Source organism: Pipistrellus hanaki, assembly GCF_964339955.1.
Source record: "Pipistrellus hanaki genome assembly, chromosome: 15".
Classification (NCBI taxonomy): Eukaryota; Metazoa; Chordata; class Mammalia; order Chiroptera; family Vespertilionidae; genus Pipistrellus; species Pipistrellus hanaki.
The window spans coordinates 21,476,296-21,500,520 of NC_140517.1; the positions used below are offsets into that span (position 1 = coordinate 21,476,296).

At 41.2% G+C, this 24,225-nt stretch overlaps 1 protein-coding gene and 1 long non-coding RNA gene across 4 annotated transcripts in view; one reads left to right on the forward strand and one right to left on the reverse strand.

Annotated features, from left to right (window-relative positions):
* The window catches only part of PLCG2 (phospholipase C gamma 2), a 148,793-nt gene that overhangs the window by 117,475 nt on the left and 7,093 nt on the right, over window positions 1–24,225 (forward strand). For all 3 annotated transcript variants that reach the window (XM_084905552.1, XM_084905553.1, XM_084905554.1), the window contains exons 30-31: window positions 316–483; window positions 12,265–12,353. In XM_084905552.1, the coding sequence (XP_084761678.1) occupies window positions 316–483; window positions 12,265–12,353 (257 nt within the window). The remainder of the gene's footprint in view (window positions 1–315; window positions 484–12,264; window positions 12,354–24,225) is intronic.
* The window catches only part of LOC311633248, a 51,632-nt gene that overhangs the window by 516 nt on the left and 26,891 nt on the right, over window positions 1–24,225 (reverse strand). The window contains exon 2 of the long non-coding RNA XR_014796921.1: window positions 462–543. This is a non-coding gene — a long non-coding RNA (uncharacterized lncRNA). The remainder of the gene's footprint in view (window positions 1–461; window positions 544–24,225) is intronic.

The following is a 24,225-nucleotide window of genomic DNA, read 5'->3' on the forward strand; positions in this document are numbered from 1 at the left end:
CAGCCTGACCCACCCCCTCTCCCTCTCCACTCTCCCATGCCCACCTGTTCCTTCTCTGCTCCGGCCTCCTTTCCCTTCTGCATCCTGGGGAGGTGAGATGGGGGCTGTATATAGAGGTCTCCCCCGGCCTCACTCAGGCCTGTGAATACCGCTTTACCATGATTGCCACTGGAAAGGAGATGATTCCTATTTTCTTAGATGCATATGTACACAGTTGCTAAGGAGATTCAAAGCCCCGCCGATGCATGGAAAGATGGTTTTCCCAGGAGGGGGTAGGACAAATGGCGTCTTTAATGAGCTTTCATCACCTTCCAGATGACAATGGCCTAAGCCCTGTGTGGGCTTCTACGCAGGAGAAGGTGACATTCGAAATTTACGACCCAAACCTGGCATTCCTGCGCTTTGTGGTGTATGAGGAAGACATGTTCAGCGACCCCAACTTTCTCGCGCATGCTACTTACCCCATTAAAGGAATCAAGTCAGGTAAGCGGCTTCTCATTAAGAGGTTCTGCGTGGGCTGGCATTGTTCTGTGGTCTGCGCTGCTGGATTAAAAAGAATGAGAACGCGCTGTTCCTGTTGTTTTTCTGAAGTCTCTGCAAAACCGATTAGGGGGCTTAGGCGGCTGGTCTCGTGGTAGTTCCCGTGGGCTGCACACGTGCAGGCCCTCATTCCGCACAGGCACCGGGAAGGTGACGGAATTGGCCTGTGAGTTCATTTTCCTCCTGGCACTGTGGTGTGATTTCATTTGGGAAGGTGAGAAGCTGATGCCTGTCCTCAGCCAGAAGCTTGCCTCTAGTTGGGCCTCGCACCCTCGCCCTGGCCGGGAAGGAGAAGGCCTCCAGCAATGGAGTGAATTACCGTCACAGGTCGTAGGTCTGCCTCTTCCGAGGCAGCTGGGAAAATTGCTGAAGCTTCAGGGCTTCACTCGCCTCTTCCATGGGATGGTTGATTTTTTTTCAATTGTAACTTCTATGCTGAACAAAACACAAAACCCTATACTTTAAGACGGGGCATTTTATATTTGCCTGGGACCAAGCTGGGTCATGTGACCAGCTGCTGGGAATCAGGAGACTGAGTCCCACAGCTCCGGGCCAGACAGATTCCCCCAGGCAGGAGATTTGGGCGGAGGAGCTTGGTGCTGCTTCCTGTATAGTTTCTCTGATTCATTTTCCTGCTGGGTTTTATGTAGAATGTTGCCAAACAGACCCTCACTTGATGTTGAGTTCCCTTCCTCCCCTTTCTTAGTATTTGAGATGTAAGATCATATAGATCCTTCTGGATTCCTCATGAGGTCACTGTTTCCCTGTTTTCTAAGCATTCTTTTCTCCATGCTGTTTGGAAACTTTTGGTCCTGTTTCCTGGTGGTCTCAGCGCACCCCCCCCCCCCCCCACACACACACACACACACACAAGTCTGATCATTTCCATCACTGGGCACTTGCCAGGCATGCTGGGGACACTGGTTAGAACATGCAGGTTCCTGAGCCCATTCCTAAGTGTGGATTCAGCTGGTCCAGGCTGGGCCCTAGGAATCTGCGTGTTTAGCTAGCTCCTCAGACAGATCCCAGGATGGCACTTGAGAAAACTGAGCTAGACTGGGGCTGCCCATCTTATTACCATCAAGGAAACAAATTCCTAAGCAAATGAACAGATTAAACAAGAACTTGAGAAATGTTTAAACTGCCCGTTTTTTAGAACTTTAGAAATATACTCTAATAGGAAAGCAAATGCTCATTTGTAAGTCCCAGAGGCCTGATATTGCACAACTGCCCCCCCCCCCCCCCCCCGCCCCCCGTAACTTTGTAACGTGCCTCTTTTAAAATAAGGCTTAGGAACAATTCCTTTTTATGGTTACTACCCATGTCCACCCTGCATGTGGACTCACCCAGCTGTTACCTCTGTCCCCTGAAAGGCTAAGGGACATGAGCACCGCAGCCCCTCCCAAGGCCTTGGGGAGGTCAGAGCTGATGAACCCTTCTCACCTGCCGCCACACAGTGTCGACTTATCTAGAAAAGGCTATGGCCCAGCTTGGAGATTTAAAAAACAAAGACTAAAACTTCAAGGAGGATGGAAACGGAGACTCTCCCTGTTCCAGCTTCTGACACTGCCTGGCACATCCATATTCATGGAGGAGATGAAATAGAGTGAACCAGCCCTTTGTGCAGAAGGCATGGGGGGGGGGGGCCTTCTGAACTCAAAAATAAACTTTGCCCATTGTCATTAGGGATGCGCTTAAGCTTTTAAGCCAGCAGGAGCTCGGGAAGGAAGGAAAACATCTATTGTGTGAGGTGCCTTAAACTCTTTCCCCTTTAATCCTCATAGCAATCCAGTGAGAGAGGTTTTATCACCTCTGCTTCTTTTAAATTTGGAACACGTTGGGGCCTAGAGATGTTAATGAACTTGCTCAAGGTCACACACCTGTAAGACCATCGCTGGATCCAAATGTAGGAAAGTCTGATCTCAAACCCTGTGTTCTTCTAGCTGTCCAGGCTGCCTCTACTCTTGCTAAGCCAAAATACTGCTCTTCCTTCAAAAGAAGTCTCTAATCCCCTTTCCTCTGTGACACACCTAGAAACGAATTGTTTTCGGTGAAACTGGCAAACACCTTTCAGTCCTAATCCCCAGCATACAGGAAGGGCTGCTTGTATCCACCAGACCTGGGCAGTGAGGGGAGGTACACGGAGCTGGAGGCACAGGGGACAGAGCCCACTCTTCTCCAAATTCAGAGGCACATGCTGAGTGCTCCCCCCTTTCCTTGGAACCATGTTCGTGGAGGGCTCGGGCTGCCTGGCGGCCTCCTCAGACACCACGGAGCGCTCAGATCCCAGTCCATTCTAACAGTCTGTCCACAGAGACTGTCTTCTTCCCCACTATTCACAGACCAGCTCCTTAGAGATCCAGGATCGCGGGCTTTGCCCCAGCCCTCCAGAATCTGCATTTTAAGAAGACCCACACGTGGTTCACACCTTCGTTAAAGTCGAGGAAGCTCTAAGCTCGACTGCAAGAATTCTGTGGGGATCCAGGCAAAAGTCACCAAGCATACAAATCAGCAACCAAATTCCCATCACCTGTGTAAAGGGCAAATAGGTCAGGAAACCTCTCTGCAGCAGTATTCCAGGAGAACAATGTCCCCAAAACCCTCCAGGGAAAAGACAGACTCGGGAGTTTTAAACCCACTCACTGGCACTCAGGCATAAAATTAAAGGGCGGATGCATTCAAACATGCACAGTTCAGGGATTATATGTCCCAGGAGTTCATATTGAAGAGAACAAAGACGACGCGTTTACCAGCCAAGATAGCAACAGAAAAATTCAGTAAAAGGGTGGTGAGAATTGAACATGTGTTTGTTTGTTTTTAAATTGTGCATGTCATTGTATCAACTTTATATCAGAAAAAGAACACAGTGAAAATAAATATTGAGCACTAGTTAATGAGATGCATGCTGACATATTCAGGGGGAAGCGTACAGATGTCTTCTTTGAAATACACACATGATAGCTTGATGGGTGGAGAAATGTGATTAAAAAAGTATAGTAAAAGGTTAATGATGAGATCTAGGTAATGGTTATACAAGTGGTCCTTATAATATTCTCTTTTAGTTTTGCTGTGTAAATGTCAAAAAAATATAACCAAGCCTCCCTTTGTGGGAGAATTATGGTTATAAAATGGAACATAGACTATACACCATGCCAGTGTAGAAATAATGCAGTTTTACCAAATTAGGGGGGAAGAAGGCGTACAGGGTTGTGTAAGCATGCCAATATCCTCATCTTAAGCAATGGAAAGCAGTTGGTTCAATAGATACTATTCACAGGTTATAAGCCAACTAATAGTAAAAGATTCTCTAAGAGAAATAAGAATCATCATCAAACAAACCAAAACCTGAATGGTGAAACAGTGGGGGTGCCCCTAATTTGAGTATTGCTTGTCCTGAGAGTCAGTAGATAAAATGCAAATAAAAAGCTTTCAAGTCAGAGAGGCAGGCCCAGGATGGCAGTAGTGCAGGTGAATGCTGAGCTTGCCTCTTCCCAAGAACACTTCAAAAATGTACATCTGTGTTTAGAATAGTTCCTCTTGAGAGACAACAGTGAACCAGCTGAACAGCTTCTAACAAGCAGGAGAAACGGACCACAGAGAGAAGAGTGGGTGCCATGACAGCTCTCTGGGAGCTGAGGAAGCAACACAGACCCAGAGGAACAAGTGAGCGCCATTGTTTGTTTCCCCCAAAGCGGGACAGCGTGCAGGAGCCCACCCAGGTTCTCAGGCTGGCCTGCAGGCCCCAGCAGGCTTCTCCACCAGGAGATTGATCCAGTGGATACAGCAGGGTGCTGCTTTTTACACCCGCTGGACTGAACACACCAGGGACTCCCACTGTCCACAGAGACATAGCAAAACGTGGCAGTGCCCAAACACAGAGCTGCCCCAGGCAGAGTGAGTAGGGTGGTCCTCCTGTATGCTTTTTCTCCAGGTGAGGCAGTCTTTCATGCAGAGTCATTAGGGCATTGAGAAACAGGCATGCAGAGGAGTCCCACCCAGATCCTGCTCTAAGGGTGGACAATTAAACCAACAGGACATGCACACAGGGCTGCTGCTGCAGCTGAGCACAGAGGAGCTGCACTGCCTTGAGGGAGCAGAACAAGCAAAGGGCAGCTGTGCATACATGCACACCTGCCCCACCCAGAGACGGGCAGAACTGGTGGGGCATTAAGATACAAGCATGGAAAGCAGCCCCACCCAGGCCCTGACCCTGTTCTGATCACAGACAGAGCAACAGGGAACACCAAGAATGTACCTAGCAATCCCATCTACATCAGATAGCCTCACCCAGACTAGAAGGGCAAGGAAGTGCACACAGCAGACTGGCTCCACTTGGAACCTGTCACTCAGTCCAAGGTGACACACAGGCACCTCACATACCTTCTGTGAATACAATTGGTTGCCGAAACTATTCAACTCCTAGTCTACAGAGAGACCACTCTTTCAAGACGGGGAGGGGTAGTTAGTCTACGCAACTCCTAGGAACAAACACAGTAAGTCAAACAAAATAGGGAAACAGGAGAATTTGTCCCAAATAATAAGAAAAATCTCCAGAAAAAAACCCTAATGAAGCGGATGTAAGTAATTTGCCTGACTTTTCAAAGAAATGGTCCTAAGAAAACTCAATGAACATGGTCATGCAGTAGAGAAACTCAGCACCATAATGAAGAGAGAGAAAATGTAATAAAGAAGCAATCAGAGATAAAGAATACAGAAGGAATTAGCAGATTAGTTAATATAGAATAATGGATTAGCTACCTGGGAGACAGAAAGGAAAAATAATCCCATCAGAAAAGCAAAATGAAAAAAATTTAATGAGGGTAATATAAGAGATCTCTGAGATAATATCAAACGTCTTAACATTTGCATTATAGGGAGTCCAGATGGAGAAGGAAAAGAGAAAGGGGCAGAGAGACTATTTGAAGAAATAATGTCTGAAAACTATCTTAATTTAGCAAAGGAAACAGACATCCAGGTCCAGGAAGCAAAGAGAGTTCCAAAGAAACCCACACCAAGACATATTGTAATTAAAAAAGGTAAAAGTTAAGAATGAGAGACACTCTTAAAAGCACCAGGAATGAAACACCAAATCACATATAAGGAAAACCCATAAGGTTATCAGCTGATTTCTCCACAAGCAACTTTACATGTCAGAAGGTAGTGGAGGAGATATTTAAAGTGCTGAAAGAAAGGAATGTATCCAACTACTATGCTGTACATCTGAAATTAATACAGAATACTATTTAATATAAACTGTAATTGAAAAAGAAAAGAAACTAAAAAAGAAAGGAATTTGCAACCTAGAATACTATATCTAACAAGGCTGTCATTCAGAATTGAAGGAGAGATAAAAGATATTTTCCCAAACAAGGAAAACTAAAGGAGTTCACAACCAGTAAAATGGCCTTATAAGAGATGTTAAAGGATTTTTTCTTTATGCAAAAAAGATAGGGCCAAACCTAGAAATAAATACAGGAAAGAAAAAAATTTCACTGGTAAAGGCCAATATATAATAATCACAGTGAATCCACCACTTAAAAAACTAATATGAAGATTAAGACAGTAGTAGCAAAATTAACTATAAATAATCAGGGGCTACACAAAACAAAAAGAAAACATGATATTAAAAACAATTGGGGTTGGGGGAGTAAAAATATAGTGCTTTCAGAATATGATTGAACATAAATGCTTATCAGCTTAAAAAAGACTGATCTGTCTATCTACACATGCACACACATAGATATACAGATAGATATGAATTTCATGGTAGTCATAAACCAAAATCATACAAAAAGAAAACCAAATATTAAAAGGAAAGATCAAGAAGAAGGAGCAGCAAACAACAAAACCAACCAAGAAAATTAACATGTCAACAGGCACATAGTGATCAATAATTACTCTATGAACTAAATGGACTAAATGCTCCAACTGAAGACATAGGGTGGCAGAATGGCTAAGAAATCATGACCTGTCTATACGTTGCTTGCAAGGTACTCACGTTAGACTGAAAAACACATACAAACTGACAGTGAAGGGATAGAAAAATATATTCCATGCAAATAGAAACAAAAAGAAAGCTGGGGTCTCATACTCACATCAGGCAAAATAAACTTCAAAACAAAGAATGTAAAAGGAAATAGAGAAGGGCATTACATAATTTTAAAGGGGTCAACCCAAGAAGAAGATATAACAATTGTAAATATCTATCCACCCAATATAGAAGCAGCCAAGTATATAAAGCAAATGTTAACGGACATAAATTAACAGTAATACTTTAGTGGTTGGCGACTTTAGTATTACACTAACCTCAGTGGATAGATCATTAAGACAGAAATTTAATATAGAAATAATGGCCATAAATTCCACATTAGGCCAGTTTGATTTGATAGACATTTAAGAGCATTTCACCCCAAAATTGTAAATTACCCATGGAGCATTTTCCAGGATAGATCACATACTTGCAAGGTCACAAAATGAGCCTCAGTTAATTAAAGAAGATTGAAATTATATCAAACATATTTTCTAACTACAATGGCATGAAACTAGAAATCCTCTACTGAAGAAAACTGGAAAAATCATAAATACATGGAGATTAAAGCACATGCTTCTAAACAACCAGTGGGTCAAAGAGGAAGTCAAGAAAGAAATCAAACACTACCTTGAGACAAATGAAAATGAAAATACAACCTTCCAAAATGTATGGGATGTAGCAAAAGCACTTATTACAGGAAAGTTTCTAGCTATATAGGCCTACCTCAAGAAGGAGGGAAAATTCCACATAAACAATCTTAATTTGCTCCTGAAGAAACTAGAAAATGAGGAACAAACAAAACCCAAAGTAAGTAGAAGGAAGGAAATAATAAAGATCAAAGTGGAAATAAATAGAAAAACATAAGGGCTGGTTCTTTGAAAGGATAAATAAAGTTGGCAAGCTTCTAGCAATACTCATTAAGAGAGAGAGAGAGAGAGAGAGAGAGAGAGAGAGAGAGAGAGAGAGAATACAAATAAATAAAATCAGAAATGAGAGATTACAATCAACACCACAGAAATACAAAGGATCATTAAAGAATACTATAAACAATTATATGCCAACAAATTAGAAGAAATTGATTTACAACCTTCCAAAATTAAACCAGAAAGAAACAGAGAATCTGAACAGACCAATTACTAGCAATAACACTGAAACATCAAATAAAGAAAACTCCTAACAAACAAAAGCCTAGGATAAGATGACTACACAAGTGAATTCTATCAATCACTTAAAGAAGAATTAGTACCTATCCTTCTCAAACTATTCCAAAAAAGTGAAGAGGAAGGAGTACTTCTAAACTCATTCTACAAGCCAGCATAATCCTTATACCAAAATCAGACAAAAACACTAAAGAGAATTATAGGCCAATATCTCTGATGCACATAGATGCCAAATTATCAACAAAAAAAACCAAAACAAATTTAATAGTATTTTAAATGAATGTACACAATAATCAAGTGGGATTTATAGCAGGGATGCATGAGTGGTTCAACATCCACAAAACTAGTACTGTGATTCATCACATCAGCAAAACCAAGGATAAAATTCATGATGATATCAATAAATGTTGAAAAAACATTTCATAGAATTCAATACCCATTTATGATTTAAAAAAAACTCTTAACAAAGTGGATATAGATGGAGCTTAACTTAATTAAGACTCTCTCTCTCTCTCTCTCTCATATATATATGTATATATAGATATATATATATATGTATAGATAGATATAGATATAGAAATATAGATATATAGATATAGATTTAGATATAGTTTTAGATATATAGATAAGCACACAACTAACATCATACTCAGTGGTAAAGCATGAAAGTTTTTCCCCTAAGATCAGGAACAAGATCAGGACGCCCATTCTCATCATTACTATATAATATAGTGTTGGAAGTGCTAGCCACAGTAGATGAGAAAAAGAAATAAAAGCACCCATATTGGAAAGAAAGTAAAACTCACTATATATATAGAAAACCCTAAAGAATCCACCCCAAAATTAATAAAACAATTCAGTACAGTAGCAGGATACAGAATTAATATACAGAAATCTGTCATATTTCTATACACTAATAATGAAAGCTCAGAAGGAGAAATTAAATAAGCAATACCATTTATAATTGTATCAAAAAGAATAAAATACCTAGGAATAAATTTAACCAGGGAAATGGAAGACATGTACTCTGAAAACTGTAAAACACTGTAGAAAGTGAAAGGACCTAAATAAATGGAAGGCTATACCATGCTCACAGATTGGAAGGATTAATATAATTAAAATGACCATACTACCCAAAGCAATCTACAGATCCAATGCAATTCTTATCAAAATAACAATGGCTGCCCTGGCCAGTTTTGCTTAGAGGTTAGACTTGCAGGGGATGATATTTATAACATCATTCATAAACCATAGGGATTATCCACTTAAAAATTAGCCTGCATGCAATATACAGATCTTGTAATGTAGAATCCCACACCTAAAAGCTGTTATGTTCATGTTGAACAATGTCACCCCAATCAATTTAATTTTAAAAAATTAGCCTGCTATATTTGGTCAAACATTTAATTAACCCACCCTAAATGCCCTGGCAGGGCCAAACCAAATGTTCCCCACCCCTGGGTTAGAGTGTCAGCCTGTGCACTATTAAGGGTTCAATTCCAGGTCGAGAGCATGTACCTGAGTTGCAGGTTCAATCCCTGGCCCCAGTCAGGGCACGTGCAGGAGGCAGCCAACTGATGTGTCTCTCTCACATAAATGTTTCTCTCTCTCTCTCTCTCTCTCTCTCTCTCTCTCTCTCTCTCTCTCTCTCTCTCTCTCCTACTTTCAAATAATAAATGGAAAATATATCCTCAGGAAAGGATTAATAATGACAACAAAATAGCAATAGGCCTTCTCAGAACTAGAATAATTAGTTCTAAGCTTATATGATACCTCAAAAGACCACAGATATCCAAGGCAATCTTGAGAAAGAACAAAGTTGGAGGTATAATACTTCCTGATTTTAACTATATTACAAACCTATAATAATTAAAACAGCATGGTAGTGACACAGAAAACAAACACATAGATCAATGGAACAAAATAGAGAGCCCAGAAATAAACCCTCATTTATATGGTTAACTATAATGATCTACAACAAAGTTTAGAGTATACAATGGAATAATGACAGTCTCTTCAACAAGTGGTGCTGGGGAAATGGACAGATATATGCCTTCCCCCACCCCCATCCCCAAAAAGAAAGAAATGGGACCACTCTTACACCGTATACAAAAATAAATTCAAAATGGATGAAAGACTTACCTGTAAGGCCTGAAACCATAAACCTCTAGAAGAAAAGATAGGTAGTAAGCTATTTGACACCAATCTGAGGAATATCTTAGTATACATCCCCTCAAGCAAGGGAAACAAAGGAAAAATAAACAAATGGGACTTCCTCAAACTAAAAAGCTCTGGACAGTGAAGGAAACCATCAACAAAACAAAAAAACCAACCTACTGAATGGGAGAATATATTTACAAATGATATCTGATAAGGGGTTGATATCCAAAAGCTATAAGAAACTCATACAACTCAATAACAACAAAAAACCCCCACAGCAATCTAAAAAAATGTGCAGAGGACATATATGTAAAGACATTTCTCCAAAGAAGACATACAGATGGTCAACAGACATGAAAAGATGTTCAACATCATTAATCATCAGGGAAATGCAAATCAAAACCACAATGAATATCATCTCACCCAGTCAGAATGGCTGTTATCAAAAAGTAATGTGTTGGAGAAAAGGGAACCCTTGTGCACTGTGAGTGAACTGCAAAGTGGTGTAGTCAATATGAAAAACAGGATGAAGATTCTACTTCTGGGTATTTATCCGAAGGAAATAAAAACACTAATTCGAAAAGATATATGCAGCCTATATTCATTGTACAATTATTTACAATATTTACAAAAGCCAAGATGTGGAATCAACCTAAGTATCCATCAATAGATGAATGGGTGTGATACACCCACACACACAAACACACAATGGAATATTACACAGCAATAAAAAAATGAAATTTTGTCATCTATGACAATATGATTTTGAGGATATTATGCTAAGTGAAATAAGTTAGAGTAAGACAAGTACCATGGTTTCATTTATCTGTGGAAACAAAGAAAAAAAGAAAAAGAAAAAGAAACATAATACCCACAAACAAAACAAAAACTATTCATAGACAGACCAAAGGAATAGTTACTAGATGCTGGGAATGGTTGAAAAAAAGTAAAAGAGAATAGTCAATAATCCTATATAATAAAAGGCTAATATGCAAATCACCTGAATGGTGGAATGATTGGTTGCTATGGCATGCACTGACCACCAGGGGGCAGACGCTTAATGCAGGAGCTTCCCGTGGGTGGTCAGTGTGCTCCCACAGGGGGAGTGCCGCTCAGCCAGAAGCCCTGAGCCAGGCTCACAACTGACAAGCATAGTGACAATGACAGGAGCCTCTCCTGCCTCTGTGGTAGCACTAAGGATGTCCGACTGATGGCTTAGGCCCACTCCCCCTGCTGGACATCCCCTGAAGGCTCCAGGACTTTGAGAGGACATAGGCCAGGCTGAGGGACATCCTCAAGTGCACGAATTTTGTGCACCAAACCTCTAGTATGTAATAAGACTACTAGAATTAGTGGAGTGATCACATTATAAGGTATAAAAAGGTAGAATCACTATATTATACAACTGACACTAATGTAACTAGTATAATATTGTATATTAACTTAAATTTAAAATTTTAATTTAACAACAAAAAAAAAGCTCTCAAGTCAACCTAGAGCCATATAGTGAATCCCCAAGACACAGGATTAAATGGAAAGTGGAAGGTTCAGAATTGCTTAGGTCAGGGTACTATCCTTTGCAATTTTAAAGGAAATTCAAACAAATGCAGAGCCTGGTTTGGGATGATACTGTTAATAATGGTTCCTTGTGGAATCAGGGCTTATGCGTGGGTGGGGGCGAGGCTTGCATTTTTACCGTGTATTCATTTATACTGCTTAACTAAAACAAGCAAACCAGCCAACCTTTGACAAGTGTTGCCTCAAACATTACTTAATGGGTGGTGGAATTCAGCTCTACCTCCACCTCCTCTAAGCAAACATTTGGTTGTCAGACTCAGGTCCTAAGTGTAAACAGGGAAAGACTTTCAGCAGAGGATAATCAATACTGCTCTGAACTGCCAAGGGACAGGAAGATTTCCTCCCATTGGAAATCTTTAAAGACACTCTCCCTCCTGCGCTTTGTAAAGGGCTAAGTGGAGGAAATGAATGCGAGGATTCATTATCCTTTTGAGTCTTTGGCCTCTGGAGTACTTAAGGAATTGAACCACAGCTGCCGCCACTCTAAATTCAATGTGTAATGTTCTGTGGGTTTTAATTTCTTCTGAGGGAATCATTTTCATTTCTAGTTGGCAGATTTCTTTTTTTTTTTTTTTAACTTCACTTCTCCGAATGGACCTGTCAGTCAAGGCTGCCTCCCGAAGCCCCTCTCTGTAACCATCAGGACGGGACCTCTGGCTTCCAGAAAGTCAGCCCCAGCATGGGGCACTGACCTCTCTGTGCCTTGAACCAGGCATGTGACCCCTGGGCACCCCAAGAAAGCCAGGGTCAGACATTAATTGCCTGCCTTTGCCTTGTTTTTCCATCCTGCTGCAGGATTTAGATCTGTTCCTCTGAAGAATGGGTACAGTGAAGACATTGAGCTGGCTTCCCTCCTGGTTTTCTGTGAGATGCGGCCGGTGCTGGTGAGTGGAGAGACACCTTGGGGTTCCCTGAGCTATGTCTGCTGGTGGGGTGGAAAGAATCGAGGAGTAAATGCTTGGCTGGTGGACTTAAACCCACCGAGAATTATGTAGCCCAACATGTCACATCATTACAAAAGAATTCCTTTCAGCTACAGATTTCCCCATAGGTCCTAGGTGTTGTTTTTTTTTTCTCTCTCTCTCAGCATCCATCCTCCTTGGAGAATACTGCATAATTCTAGGAGTGGCTATGTCATTGGAAAGGGAGAAGCTCTTTGGCAACTCCTCATAGTTTCATTTTAGCAAGAGCCAGACAAGATGATGCTCTTCTAGATAAGTTCATCCTTCCTGGATGCCATTCTCTGCCTGTTGGTCTTGGGTAATCCCTTGAAAGCATCCAACAAGACCTTGCCAAGGGGAAGGATATTCACAGAGCACAGTTTCCCACAGGAAGCAGCACTCTTCTTGCGGTTCTCTCTGCTACTGGAGGAGCCTGCATTTTTGGTCTTTTTGTTTTGCCAGGGTCTTGAAGATGTTTAATCCCTTCTTTCATTAGCCAGTTAGGGTAGACTTAGCAGAAAGGGCTTGGCCTCCTTGAACTATGCAAGATGTTGAGATGGATTGCCAAGAACACAGCTCCAAGCTGTAGGTAGTGAAGGCCTTGGTTTGATGGTGGGTGAAGATGTGGATCCTTACTGTGATTCTGGACTTTCAGATTCTGAATCTTCTTGGTGGTCTCTTCCACAGAATGAAACCCACTCAGCATAGTTTTTGCAAGTGCTCATGCGTGGCCATTACAATCTCCAAAGACCTTTCCAGCCCCTTGCTACAAAATCCAGTGTAGGCAGGGAGGATTTCTGTGGTCAGTCCAGTTTTCTTGGGATAAACTATGATCATGGTTCCAGACCCCAGTAGGTTTAGTCAGTGCTTCTGGATACACCTCTTGTTTTCTCAGTCGGTTGTTCTCTGGGTAGAGAAGTCATGTATGGTTTGCCATTCTTTTGGCTGCAAGAAATACACAGCAATGTCCTGGCTGGTTTGATTCAGCGGATAGAGCGTTGACCTGTGGACGGAAGGGTCCCTAGGTTCATTTCTGGTCATGGGCACACGTACCTTGGTTGCAGGCTTGATCCAGGCCCAAGCTTGTGGGAGGCAACCCATCGATGTCAAAGTTTCTCTCCGTTTAAAAATCAATGGGAAAATATCCTTGGGTGAGGATTAACAACAACAACAAAAAGAAGGGAAGTTGCTAATTTGGGAATTTCCAGAATCTAGCCGAGAACTACCAAATGGGAAAGGAGGATGGCAGAGGTGGGGAAACATTTTAACAGCCATGTCCATGCAGTAAAAATTCACGAACTCGATTCACAGGAGAGAACAGAGTCTTTTCTGCAGAGCTGTTTCAGTTTGGCACTTGTGACAGTTTCACATTCCAAAGCATTTTAGAAGCATCGAGATGAAAGGGGATACAAAAATAAGAAGAGACAGAAAGCAATAAAAACAGGCAGCAGAGACTTAAAAGGAGCACTAGTTGGGGTCCTAGAACCTCAGTGGCCGTCAAGGGCATCACTTTCTGTGGATAAGACATACCCTCACAATGATGAAATCCTGTCTCCAAAAGATAAGGGGGCAGATGATGGAAAGTTTTCCATTTTGAAACAATTTTTAAATGGTAGTGCTTTGGACTCTGTCAAAATAAGTGCAGTGTTTATGTGAAAATTATAGTTTTCACTTGAACCTTGATTTATGGATAAAAAAATCACCTTTCATGATTCTCCCAGTGATAGAAATGCTTGTTCATGAAAGTTTATATCAATTCCTCCTTTTACCAGGTGCCTGAGTCAGCCAGTGGGTTCCTTGTTGGAAATGAGCAAGTCTTAAATTTCTTCTCTGTTGCCATGAATTATGCATTTGTCAATTAATCATTAATAAGACTATCTGAGGTCTTTAAGAAGTCCATTAACAGACTGAAGCCATAGAATATTATGTTGCATAAATAATTTTTAAAAACTGCATGCATGCCCTGGCTGGTTTTCTTAGTGATTAGAACCTTGGCCCACAAACTGAGGGGTCACAGGTTCGATTCCTGCTCAAGGGTACATACCTCAGTTGTAGGTTCAATTCCCAGCCCCAGTCCATCTCTCTCTCTCATATCAATATTTCTCTCTCCCCTTCCCTGCCCCCCGCCCACCTTCTTTCTCCCTTCCACTTTCTCTAAAGATCAGTGGAAAAAATATCCTCCGGTAAGGATTCAAAACAAAACAAAACAACCATGCATAGCCCAGATTGTGTAGAAAATATGGTCTTACAATTTGGGGGAAGAGTCGAGTAGATAAAGCTAGCATTTGGTCTGTTTGCTTCCTTCATTTCCAGGCCAATGCATTTTTTAAGTGTGATATGTTAATAACAAATTCCTGTATACATGTATAATTTTTTTCTTTAAAGCAGTTTTTTAAAGATATTTTTATTGGTAGTATTTTAATATATATATTTTAAATATACTTTATTGATTTTTTACAGAGAGGAAGGGAGAAAGATAGAGAGCTAGAAACATCGATGAGAGAGAAACATCGACCAGTTGCCTCCTGCACACCCAACGGGGATGTGCCCGTGACCAATGTACATGCCCTGACCAGAATCAAACCTGGGACCCTTCAGTTCGCAGACCGACACTCTATCCACTGAGCCAAACTGGTTTCGGCTGTTTTAATATATTTTCTTGCTTTTAGAGAGGGAGAAGGAGAGAGAGAAACATTGATAAGAGAATCACTCATCAGCTGACTCCTACACCCTCCCCCTCCCCCCCCCCATTGGGGATTGAGCCTACAACCTGGGCACATGCTCTGACCTGGAATCAAACCTTGACCTCCTGGTTCATAGGTCGACACTCAACCACTGAGCCACACTGGCTGGGCCGGGTTTTTTATTTGTTTGCACTACTGACATTTGAGCCAGACCATTCTCTGTAGTGGGAGCTATTCGATGCAATATAAGATGCTTGGGCGCATCCCTGCCCTTGATCTATGGTACTAAATGCCAGTAGCACGCCCTTCCCCTAGTATAAACAGTCAAAACTAACTCCAGACATTGTCACATGTCCCCAGGGTGGCAAAAGTCATCCTCAATCAAGAACCACTGCTTTAAAGCAAGATTATAAGCACTTTTCATACTATTAGTCTTCGTTAGCATTTAATGGCTGACAGATTTTTCCATCAAGCCGATGGACCACAGATTAAGCATTCCCCTAAATTGGACATTTAGACAGGCGCCACTTACAAATAAGGCTCTCGGGAACATCTTCCTGTGGTTACTCTTTCCCTCCTATAATTCTGAAGTAATTCCTTAGGATCGATCGCCAGATATGGAATTAGTGGGATCAGTTCATTGAGAAGGATGGTAAAATTGTAAAGCCTGGGCCTTCCGCAAAAGCCTGGAACAAATAGTAAGCTTGAAGAAATCTTGCCTGAGTCAAGCTGACCTCTCCCAGCCCTCTTACACAGCCAACACATCCTCTGTGTGTAAAAGCCCTTTTGCAGACGTTCCTCTGAAAACTGAAGTGATCAAAGCAGTTTCAGATGGCGGTTGGATAGTATTTGTCTAGATACTGCTGTGCAAAGCTGTCGTGAACAACTTGGAAACATTATACATAATTTAAATAATTAGGTACCGCTGGCAGCAGAGCAAGTTACTATATTTAAGAGAAAATGTGTTTATCCAGAGTTGACGTCCTGGGTGTGGGCAGCTTCACGCTTTGGGTGCTGTTGGGGATGCCCATGGAGTGTGGCGGTGATACAGGCCCATCGTGTGGGTTCCAGGTGGAGCAGTGACTCTCACAGAGCTGCTCTGAGAAGGGATTTTGGAGGAAATGACTGAGTATGTCAGATTTCATTTCAGCTGCTGCTTTTCGGGTTTTTCTTTAACTCCAAAGCTGTCACCTGGTTCTGAGCCACCAGGCCAGCGGTGGTCCGCCCCACACTGCGACAGGAGTTTCTGGAAAGCCGAGCCGGATTGTGTTCCATAGACCCTGGCTTTTTCACTGTCCAAGGTCACACCCTGTTTGATTTATCACCGTATCCTCTGTCATACCAGAGAGAGACCCTCGTAAACAGCTTCACAGGAGATTTGTCTGAGCAAATGATTGATCCAGTGAGGACTGAGATGGAGTTTACTCATAAAACATTTGCTGAGAGAGAGGTTAAAGCCCCAGAAAACTGTCAATAAACACTTTAAGCCCCTTCTGAAGAAACCATTTATTTACAAGGCACAATTACTTTATCAATTCCCAGTCCTTTACTCAGCTGTGTGGATGGTTCACAAAGAGAATTTTTAGTGCCGTTTTATCACACACTATATTTAATTTGGAGCAGGAAAAGAAAAGGAGGGGGACTTGGAAAAATTCCCATAAACAACCTGTATATAATCCCTATTAGCACTTTGCTATATTTCCTTTGCCTGATAATTTTTTGCCTAGGATATATTCATAGAGTCATCTAATGCATATGAATGTGTGCCCTTTATCCGCTTCACAGGTGATTTGTAGCATTTTTTCTGTTATTATATGATTTCCAGCCATTAATGCCTATTTCATTAGTGTGAGTCCCTAACTCACTTAACCATTCTCTCATGGATGGACAGGTTGTTGGTAGCTTTTCACATTATAAATAATGAAAGACTTCCTATAACACTTTTTGATTAAAAATTATTTCCTGAGGCTAGATCTTTAGTAATGGAATAATAGATTAAAGAGAGAAAAGAAAGACCATGTACTTTTGGGTACATGTCAAATTGTTCTCTGAAAGCAAATAGTTTCTTTTAAGTTGATGTATTATATCCAGTCTTGCCGTTAATAGAAAAGGGCCTTTACTCAACTGGTCTAAACTTGTGAGATTCAGAAAAACAGGCCAGGAGAAAGTGTAGGAACTTGAATATTCCATCCTAGTCATCACCTATGGGCGAGCTGGCAGCACGTGGATGGTGTGACTGAGAAACTGGCCACCCTGGGACCTTGGAGTGCTGACCCTGGAGGGAGCCAAGATGCAGAGATGGAGTAGCCTAGTGGATAGACCAGGATGCTGTGGGTCCTGGTGAGTGCTCAGCCACAAGACGTGTGCATCCTTTTACAGGAAAGGTGCACACACTCCAGAGTCCTACAGGACCCGGAGGGGTCAGGATGCACTCTGGAGCTGAGTTGGCCCTGGTTTTGAGGTTGGGGAAGATTTCCTTACAGTTGAGGAGATCCAGAGGCACAGAGAAAGACCCTCCTTGAACATGAACAGCTAAAGTCTGCCCATTGTCAGTTCCAAAGAGCAGAAACTCTGGGCCTGCCATGAAGACCCAAAACTTGACCTGACAAAACAATGAGCACAGCCTGGCCAGCATGGCTCAGTGGTTGCACATCAGCCTATGATCCAGAAGGTCAGGGTTTGATTCCTAGTGCTGGGTATATGCCTGGGTTGCGGGCTCGGATCCCAGTATGGGGAGTGCAGCTGATCAATGTTTCTCTCTGATCATTGATTTCTCTCCTCTCCTCTCCTCTCCTCTCCTCTCCTCTCCTCTCCTCTCCTCTCCTCTCCTCTCCTCTCCTCTCCTCTCCTCTCCTCTCTCTCTTCCTCCCTCTCTCTCTCTCCCCCCCTTCTTCTTCTTCTCTGAAATAAAAAATATATATTTAAAAAAAAACCAAAAAATTATGAGCACACAATGAAAAGAAGAACTCGCGTAGAATAATAAAAAGAAGACAAACGAAGCTAGACACCTGCTACAGGTTGCTGGCAGTTGAAGTAGAACCGTTGGAAGCATCCAGTGAGAACCCTAACTCATGTGTCAATAAGAGCTTTCAAGGATATCCAAGTAGAGCACTAAAAAAACCTTGAAATTTGAAACAAAAACCAATTTCTTGAATTTAAAAATTCAGCATATGAGCAGAAACATTCTCATCAGTGACCTAAAAGACAGCATGAAAGAAATGTTTCACAATTGAGAATGATATCGCCTTGAGATGAAAATCATAAATGAAAAGATAAGCTCAGAGGACAGATGCCAATGACCCAATATGCAAGCATGTTGCATAGGACAAAGTGGGACAGTTGGGTGAGGAGCTATTAATGAAACAGGTAGCAGAGGGACTTTTCTCTAATTTGCTGCTTGAGAGTTCACGTGATGCCCTGGAGGGATGAATGGAAAACACACACGTGCACCTGATATTGTACTGTAGTGCGGGGGGTTTTTTTTTGTTTTTGTTTTTTTTGTTTTTTTGTTGTTGTTGTTACTCCTCACCGGAGGATATTTTTCCATTGATTTTTAGAGTGGAAGAGAGTGGGAGAGACAGAGATAAACATCAGGGTGGGAGAGACATTAATTAGTGGCCTCCTGCACACATTCTTACCAGGGTTAGATATCAAGCCTACAGACTAGGTATATGCCCTTGACCAGAATCGAACCAGGACCCTTCAGTCCGCAAGCCCACACTCTAGTCACTGATCCAGACTGGCCAGGGCTTAGTAAAAGTCTTGAATGCCGTGGATAAATTAAAAAGAAACTGAACTTCCCAACACACTAAGTTATCTACAAATAAATTCAATATAAATCTAACATCTGATTTGTCCATTTTAATATTAGAAACTACAATACACTTAAAACACATGCACTGAGCATTCATCTTTAAAATTTTATAAATACTCATAAACTAACAGGACTAAAAAAATAGAGATAAAAGCCAACTAAATGAAACATAAAACAAAGAGAATAGAAGAAAAAACAAATGCTGACTCATTCAAAAGACCAATTAGGTAAACTCTTTGCCTGCTTAATCAAGGAATATAGTAAGATCAAAAACACAGGAGTAAATATTGAAAATAAGACTGAACTCCAAATAATAAGATAAATATGAAAAATGAGGGCAAACGGATGACTGCCATGAAGCATGTAAATGGGCTAAAATTGTTTCAAGAAGCAGTACAAAATATACAAAATCCTATAGGAAACATTTGAAGGGTAATAACTGAAATTAAAAAGGAATGTTAAGTGCGAGTAGATGACAGATACATTACTGGTGAGCACTGGAGTTTTTCAAGGACATTTCTGTGAAGGTGACAAGAGAGATGGGTCAGTAGCTGGAAGGAAATGTGGGGTGAAGGGAGAGCTTCTTAAGATGAATTTGCACGCTGCTGAGGGGGGTGAGTTAGTAGTAAAGGGCAACATTGACACAGGAGAGAGAAAGAGTATGCACAGGAACGAAAAACTGAATAGGAAAGAGGACATGGGACCCTGGGCCAGTGGGAGAGAAAGCATGGGATATGGTATATGGGCCCAGGATGGGCAGGTTTCCCAGGTAATTTCTTCTATGTTCTACGTAAAACAGGAAGCAAGGCCATCAGCTGAGCTTGGGGAGGGCTGATAAGAGCTGGAAGTGTGAAACAGTTATCTTAAAGGGTCAGAAAAAAGAATTACTTAATGAAATATAATATTCATTTTTCATATTTATCTTATTATTTGGATTGCATTGTTTAATGTGCTTCTATAATGTATTCATTAATGTTTTTCTTAGGATTTTTGCACTGGCTTTCTCTGAGTAGTCAGTCTTTGGATTTTGGTTAGGTTTTGTTATACTGGCTTCATTAAAATTACTTGGAGACCTTCCTTCCTTCTCAGGGCTATGGCACATTTTGAATAAACCTAGAGTTAACTGTAACATGTAACAGATATCGTTTGTGAAACTTCCTGGGCATGGTTATAAAACTTTGTCCTTTTCTTCTGGTATAAAAAAAAATAAAAAGTCTCTTCAATTTTCTTTCTCTTATGGGATAATTTTCTATAATAGGAAATGTATATATACTGCTTGCTTCTAACATATGTATTTTTAAAATAAATATGGGGAAATAAACCAGATAAAATAAGGTTCTATCTCCAATATATATAATACACAGTCATTATATATATTGGAGATAGAACCGTACAATGAATAAGAATGAATACATATATTTTAGAGAATACATATATTCATTCTTTCCATTATCATCTTGTTTATTTTACAGGTTCCTTCCATTGCTTTTTATCTATAGTTGTATACCTGTGCCTATGTCTTACTTGGGCTTTCACACATTTCTAGATTAGATAATGGATTAGCTATTTGGTTGATTCTATTTGTGTGTTTTTTCTACAAAACAACCCAGCTCTTGCATTTATTTTATATTTTGGCTTTCTTATTCAACCATTTCCATGTTTATCTTTACTGACTCAGTCTGCTTTCCTCAAACTTCTTTCATTTTTTAACGACTGTGTTTGGATACTCAATTCATTTATTTTTGTGGCTAATACAATGGGCACTGAAGGCTGTGCACAAATAGAAGATTCAGGGCAAGGTGGGCTTCGCTTTTCTGAAAACCTCTCCAGAGAAAGAGATTTGGCAAGTGCCCAGGACTCAGGCCATGGCCAGCTCTTGCTTGAGGGATTGGGATAAAAGTGGACACAGTCCTGCAGCCGGGACACAGGTGTGATCTGTAGGGTTCCTGAGAACCCAGACCCCTAAGCCATCACCCTAAAACTTAGCCCAGTGTTTCCCAACCTTCTCTCATGATGAGAATCACCTGGTGGAGTTGTTAAAACACAGATTCCTGAATCCCAACTAAGAAGTGCTAAACTAGAATTTTTGGGAACATATAGGTAAAATTGTATACTTAACTAGTGCTCTAACACAGATGTTATATACAGAGCACTAAGTTAGGTATGCAATTTTACCTATATGTTCCCAAAAATTCTAGTTTAGCACTTCTTAATTGGGATTCAGGAATCTGTGTTTTAACAACTCCACCAGGTGATTCTCATCATGAGAGAAGGTTGGGAAACACTGACTTAGCCGATCCTGCCCTTGGGAGTGCTCTCCCCTCTCCCAGCCCCCATTTATAACATTCAGAAAACCAGATACCAACATATAGATTCAAGGGAGGAATCAACCTCCCCATCCAAGATGAGCTTGTGCATTAAAATTTTAAAGCACTCAAAGAAAACAATGCCAATTTAGCTCACAAACGTAAAAGCAAGAACATTCATTCCAGTAAATCTAAAAATAACTTTGAAATAAATGTGTGTGGGTTTTTCCCCAGAGAGAACCCAATGAAGACCAACCCTTCTTACTATTTATCAGGATCATGTAGGAATGAAAGGACCAATTAGAAATCATAGAAATACAATATGAAAAATTATGAAAGAAATTGCTTTCAAGATTAGTAAGTGGGAAATTCCAGGGAGGGCATAGTTAAGGAAAGAATTAGTTAACATGAAGATTGTGTTGGAGAATATGCTTTAAACAATGCAAGCAAGATGTAAATGTGAAAAACTAGAGTTAAAAATAGGATGGTGGGAGAAACCAAGATGGCGGCATAGGGTAGACACTCAAATGCAGCCTACCACAACAATTTTGAATTTAGAACTGGAAAACAGGGGAAACATTGCCCTGAAGCACCGGACGGCTGGCCGAGAGGAGGCTCTACCATCTGGGCAGGAGAGAGAAGGCACCCTGAGCCTCAGAAACTGTGAAGATGCAGAGAACTGTGCGCAGGAAAAGGCAGCTGCAGAGTTCACTGCTGGCTTACTCCAGGTGCACAGAGAGGGCGGACAGCTAATGTGAGGCTGGCTTTCTTGTTTAGGAGGAAAACAGAATCACCGTATTGCTCTGATAGACGGCCCCAGTCAGGGAGAGGCTGGACTGTCAGGTAGTGGGCAGAGATCTCTCGGAGGTGTGTGAAGCCAGTGGCCATTACTGCGGGACTCGGGGAGGGGCAGATGGGAAACCAAAGCTTGTCTGCACCACCCTGAGACTCCGCCCCATCCAAACTGAACATAGAAGCTCTCCTGGAGTCTGGCTTTCTCTAAGGAGGGACTGACTGGAATCCAAAGCTTGTCTGCACCTTTACCAAAGAGGTGCGCGTGCCTGCAACCAATCTTGTGGGACTCACTGCGAATAAAACTTTCCTAAGGTGAGACTGACAGGGAACCAAAGCTTGTCTGTGCCACCCCGAGACTCCGCCCCATCCAAGCGGAGTACAGAAGCCCTTCTAGCTGAGACACTGCTGATCCTCACAGCCAATTGGCTTGGAGATCAATGCTTCCCAGTGATACCAACAATAAGCAAGGCTTAACAACAAGACTGCACACACAGCCTACAAAGGGCTACACCAAGACTGTCCACCTCAGGTAACTAGAAAGGCTGTGCTACAGGGCTCTACCAGAACACTAGCACACAAAACTATTCCATCAAATCAGGGAAACAACTAAAATGCAGAGAAGAGGCAGGACACAAAGGAAGGAGATGGAGAAATAGAAAAGAATAGACATTGAGTTCAACACTACAGTTATAAGGCTTTTCAAGAATTTTCATAAAAAGACCGATAAAATAAACAAGACCTACGAGGATATGAAAAGGGATCAACTAGAAACAAGAAGGGATCAACTAGAAATTAAGAAAACGTCGAAACTGGTTTGGCTCAGTGGATAGAGCGTCGGTCTGCGGAAGGTCCCAGGTTCGATTCCGGTCAAAGGCATGTACATTGGTTGTGGGCACATCCCCAGTAGGGGGTGTGCAAGAGGCAGCTGGTCGATGTTTCTCTCTCATCAATGTTTCTAGCTCTCTATTCTTCTCCCTTCCTCTCTGTAAAAAAAGAAATCAATAAAATATATTAAAAAAAAAAGAAATTAGTAGAAATAAAGAAAACATTGTCTGAAATAAAAAATATTACACAGAGTCCTAAAAACAGACTGGAAGATTGCAAAAATCAAGACAAAGATTTAGAACACAAAGAGCTAGAGGACACTTCTCTGCAGAAGCAAGAAGATAAGAGAATCCAGAAAGTTGAAGATAGTGTAAGAAACCTCTGGGAAATTCAAGCGAACCAACATCAGAATTATGGGGGTGCCAGAAGAAGAGAGAGAGCAAGATACCAAAAGAATATTGGAAGAAATAGTGACAGAAATCTTCCCCCACCTGGTGAAAGAAATAGACTTTTAAGTCCAGGAAGCACACAGAACCCCAAACAAAAGGAATCCAAAGACACATCATAATTAAAATCCCAAGAGCAAAAGACAAAGAGAGAATATAAAAAGTAGCAAGAGAAAATCAGGTAGTTACCTATAAAGGAGCACCCATACGATTGTCAGCTGATTTCTCAACAGAAACCATGCAGGCCAGATGGGAACAGCAAGAAATATTCAAGGTGATGAATAGCAAGAATCTACAGCCAAAAATACTCTACCCAGCAAAGCTATCACTCAGAATCAAAAGCCAGATAAAGGGCTTCACAAATGAAAAAAAGCTAAAGGAGTTCATCACTGCCAAACCAAAATTATATTAATTGCTGAAGGGGGTTATTTAGGAAGAGGAAGAAGATAAAAATAAAAATTATGAACAACAAATACGTAACTATCTACAAGTGAAACTAAAAACCAAGGGAATTAAAAAATCTGATGAACAACATTAACTGTTGAATATAATAGAATCAGAGGTATGGAAGGGGAGTGGACTGACGATTCTCAGGGAAAAGGGGAGTGGGGCGTCTGGGAAGGAAATGAACAAAACCTTGACCTATGGATGAAGACAATGGGTGTTGGGGAAAGGGTCTGCCTGAGGGTGGGGTGGGAACTTGGTGGAGGGGAGCAATTGGGGGGGGGGGGGAGAGAAAGAGGAACACATTTGTAATAATCTGAACAATAAAGATTTATTTAAAAAAAAACAGGATGGCAGGATGAAAAACTTCAACATAAAATATTTAAGGTGTTGATGACCGAGATTTCCCAACATTGAAGATTCCAACTATAAACACAGCAGTATAACTAAGTAAGATCCACACATAGACACACCATATTGAGTTTAATTGGCAGAACCAGG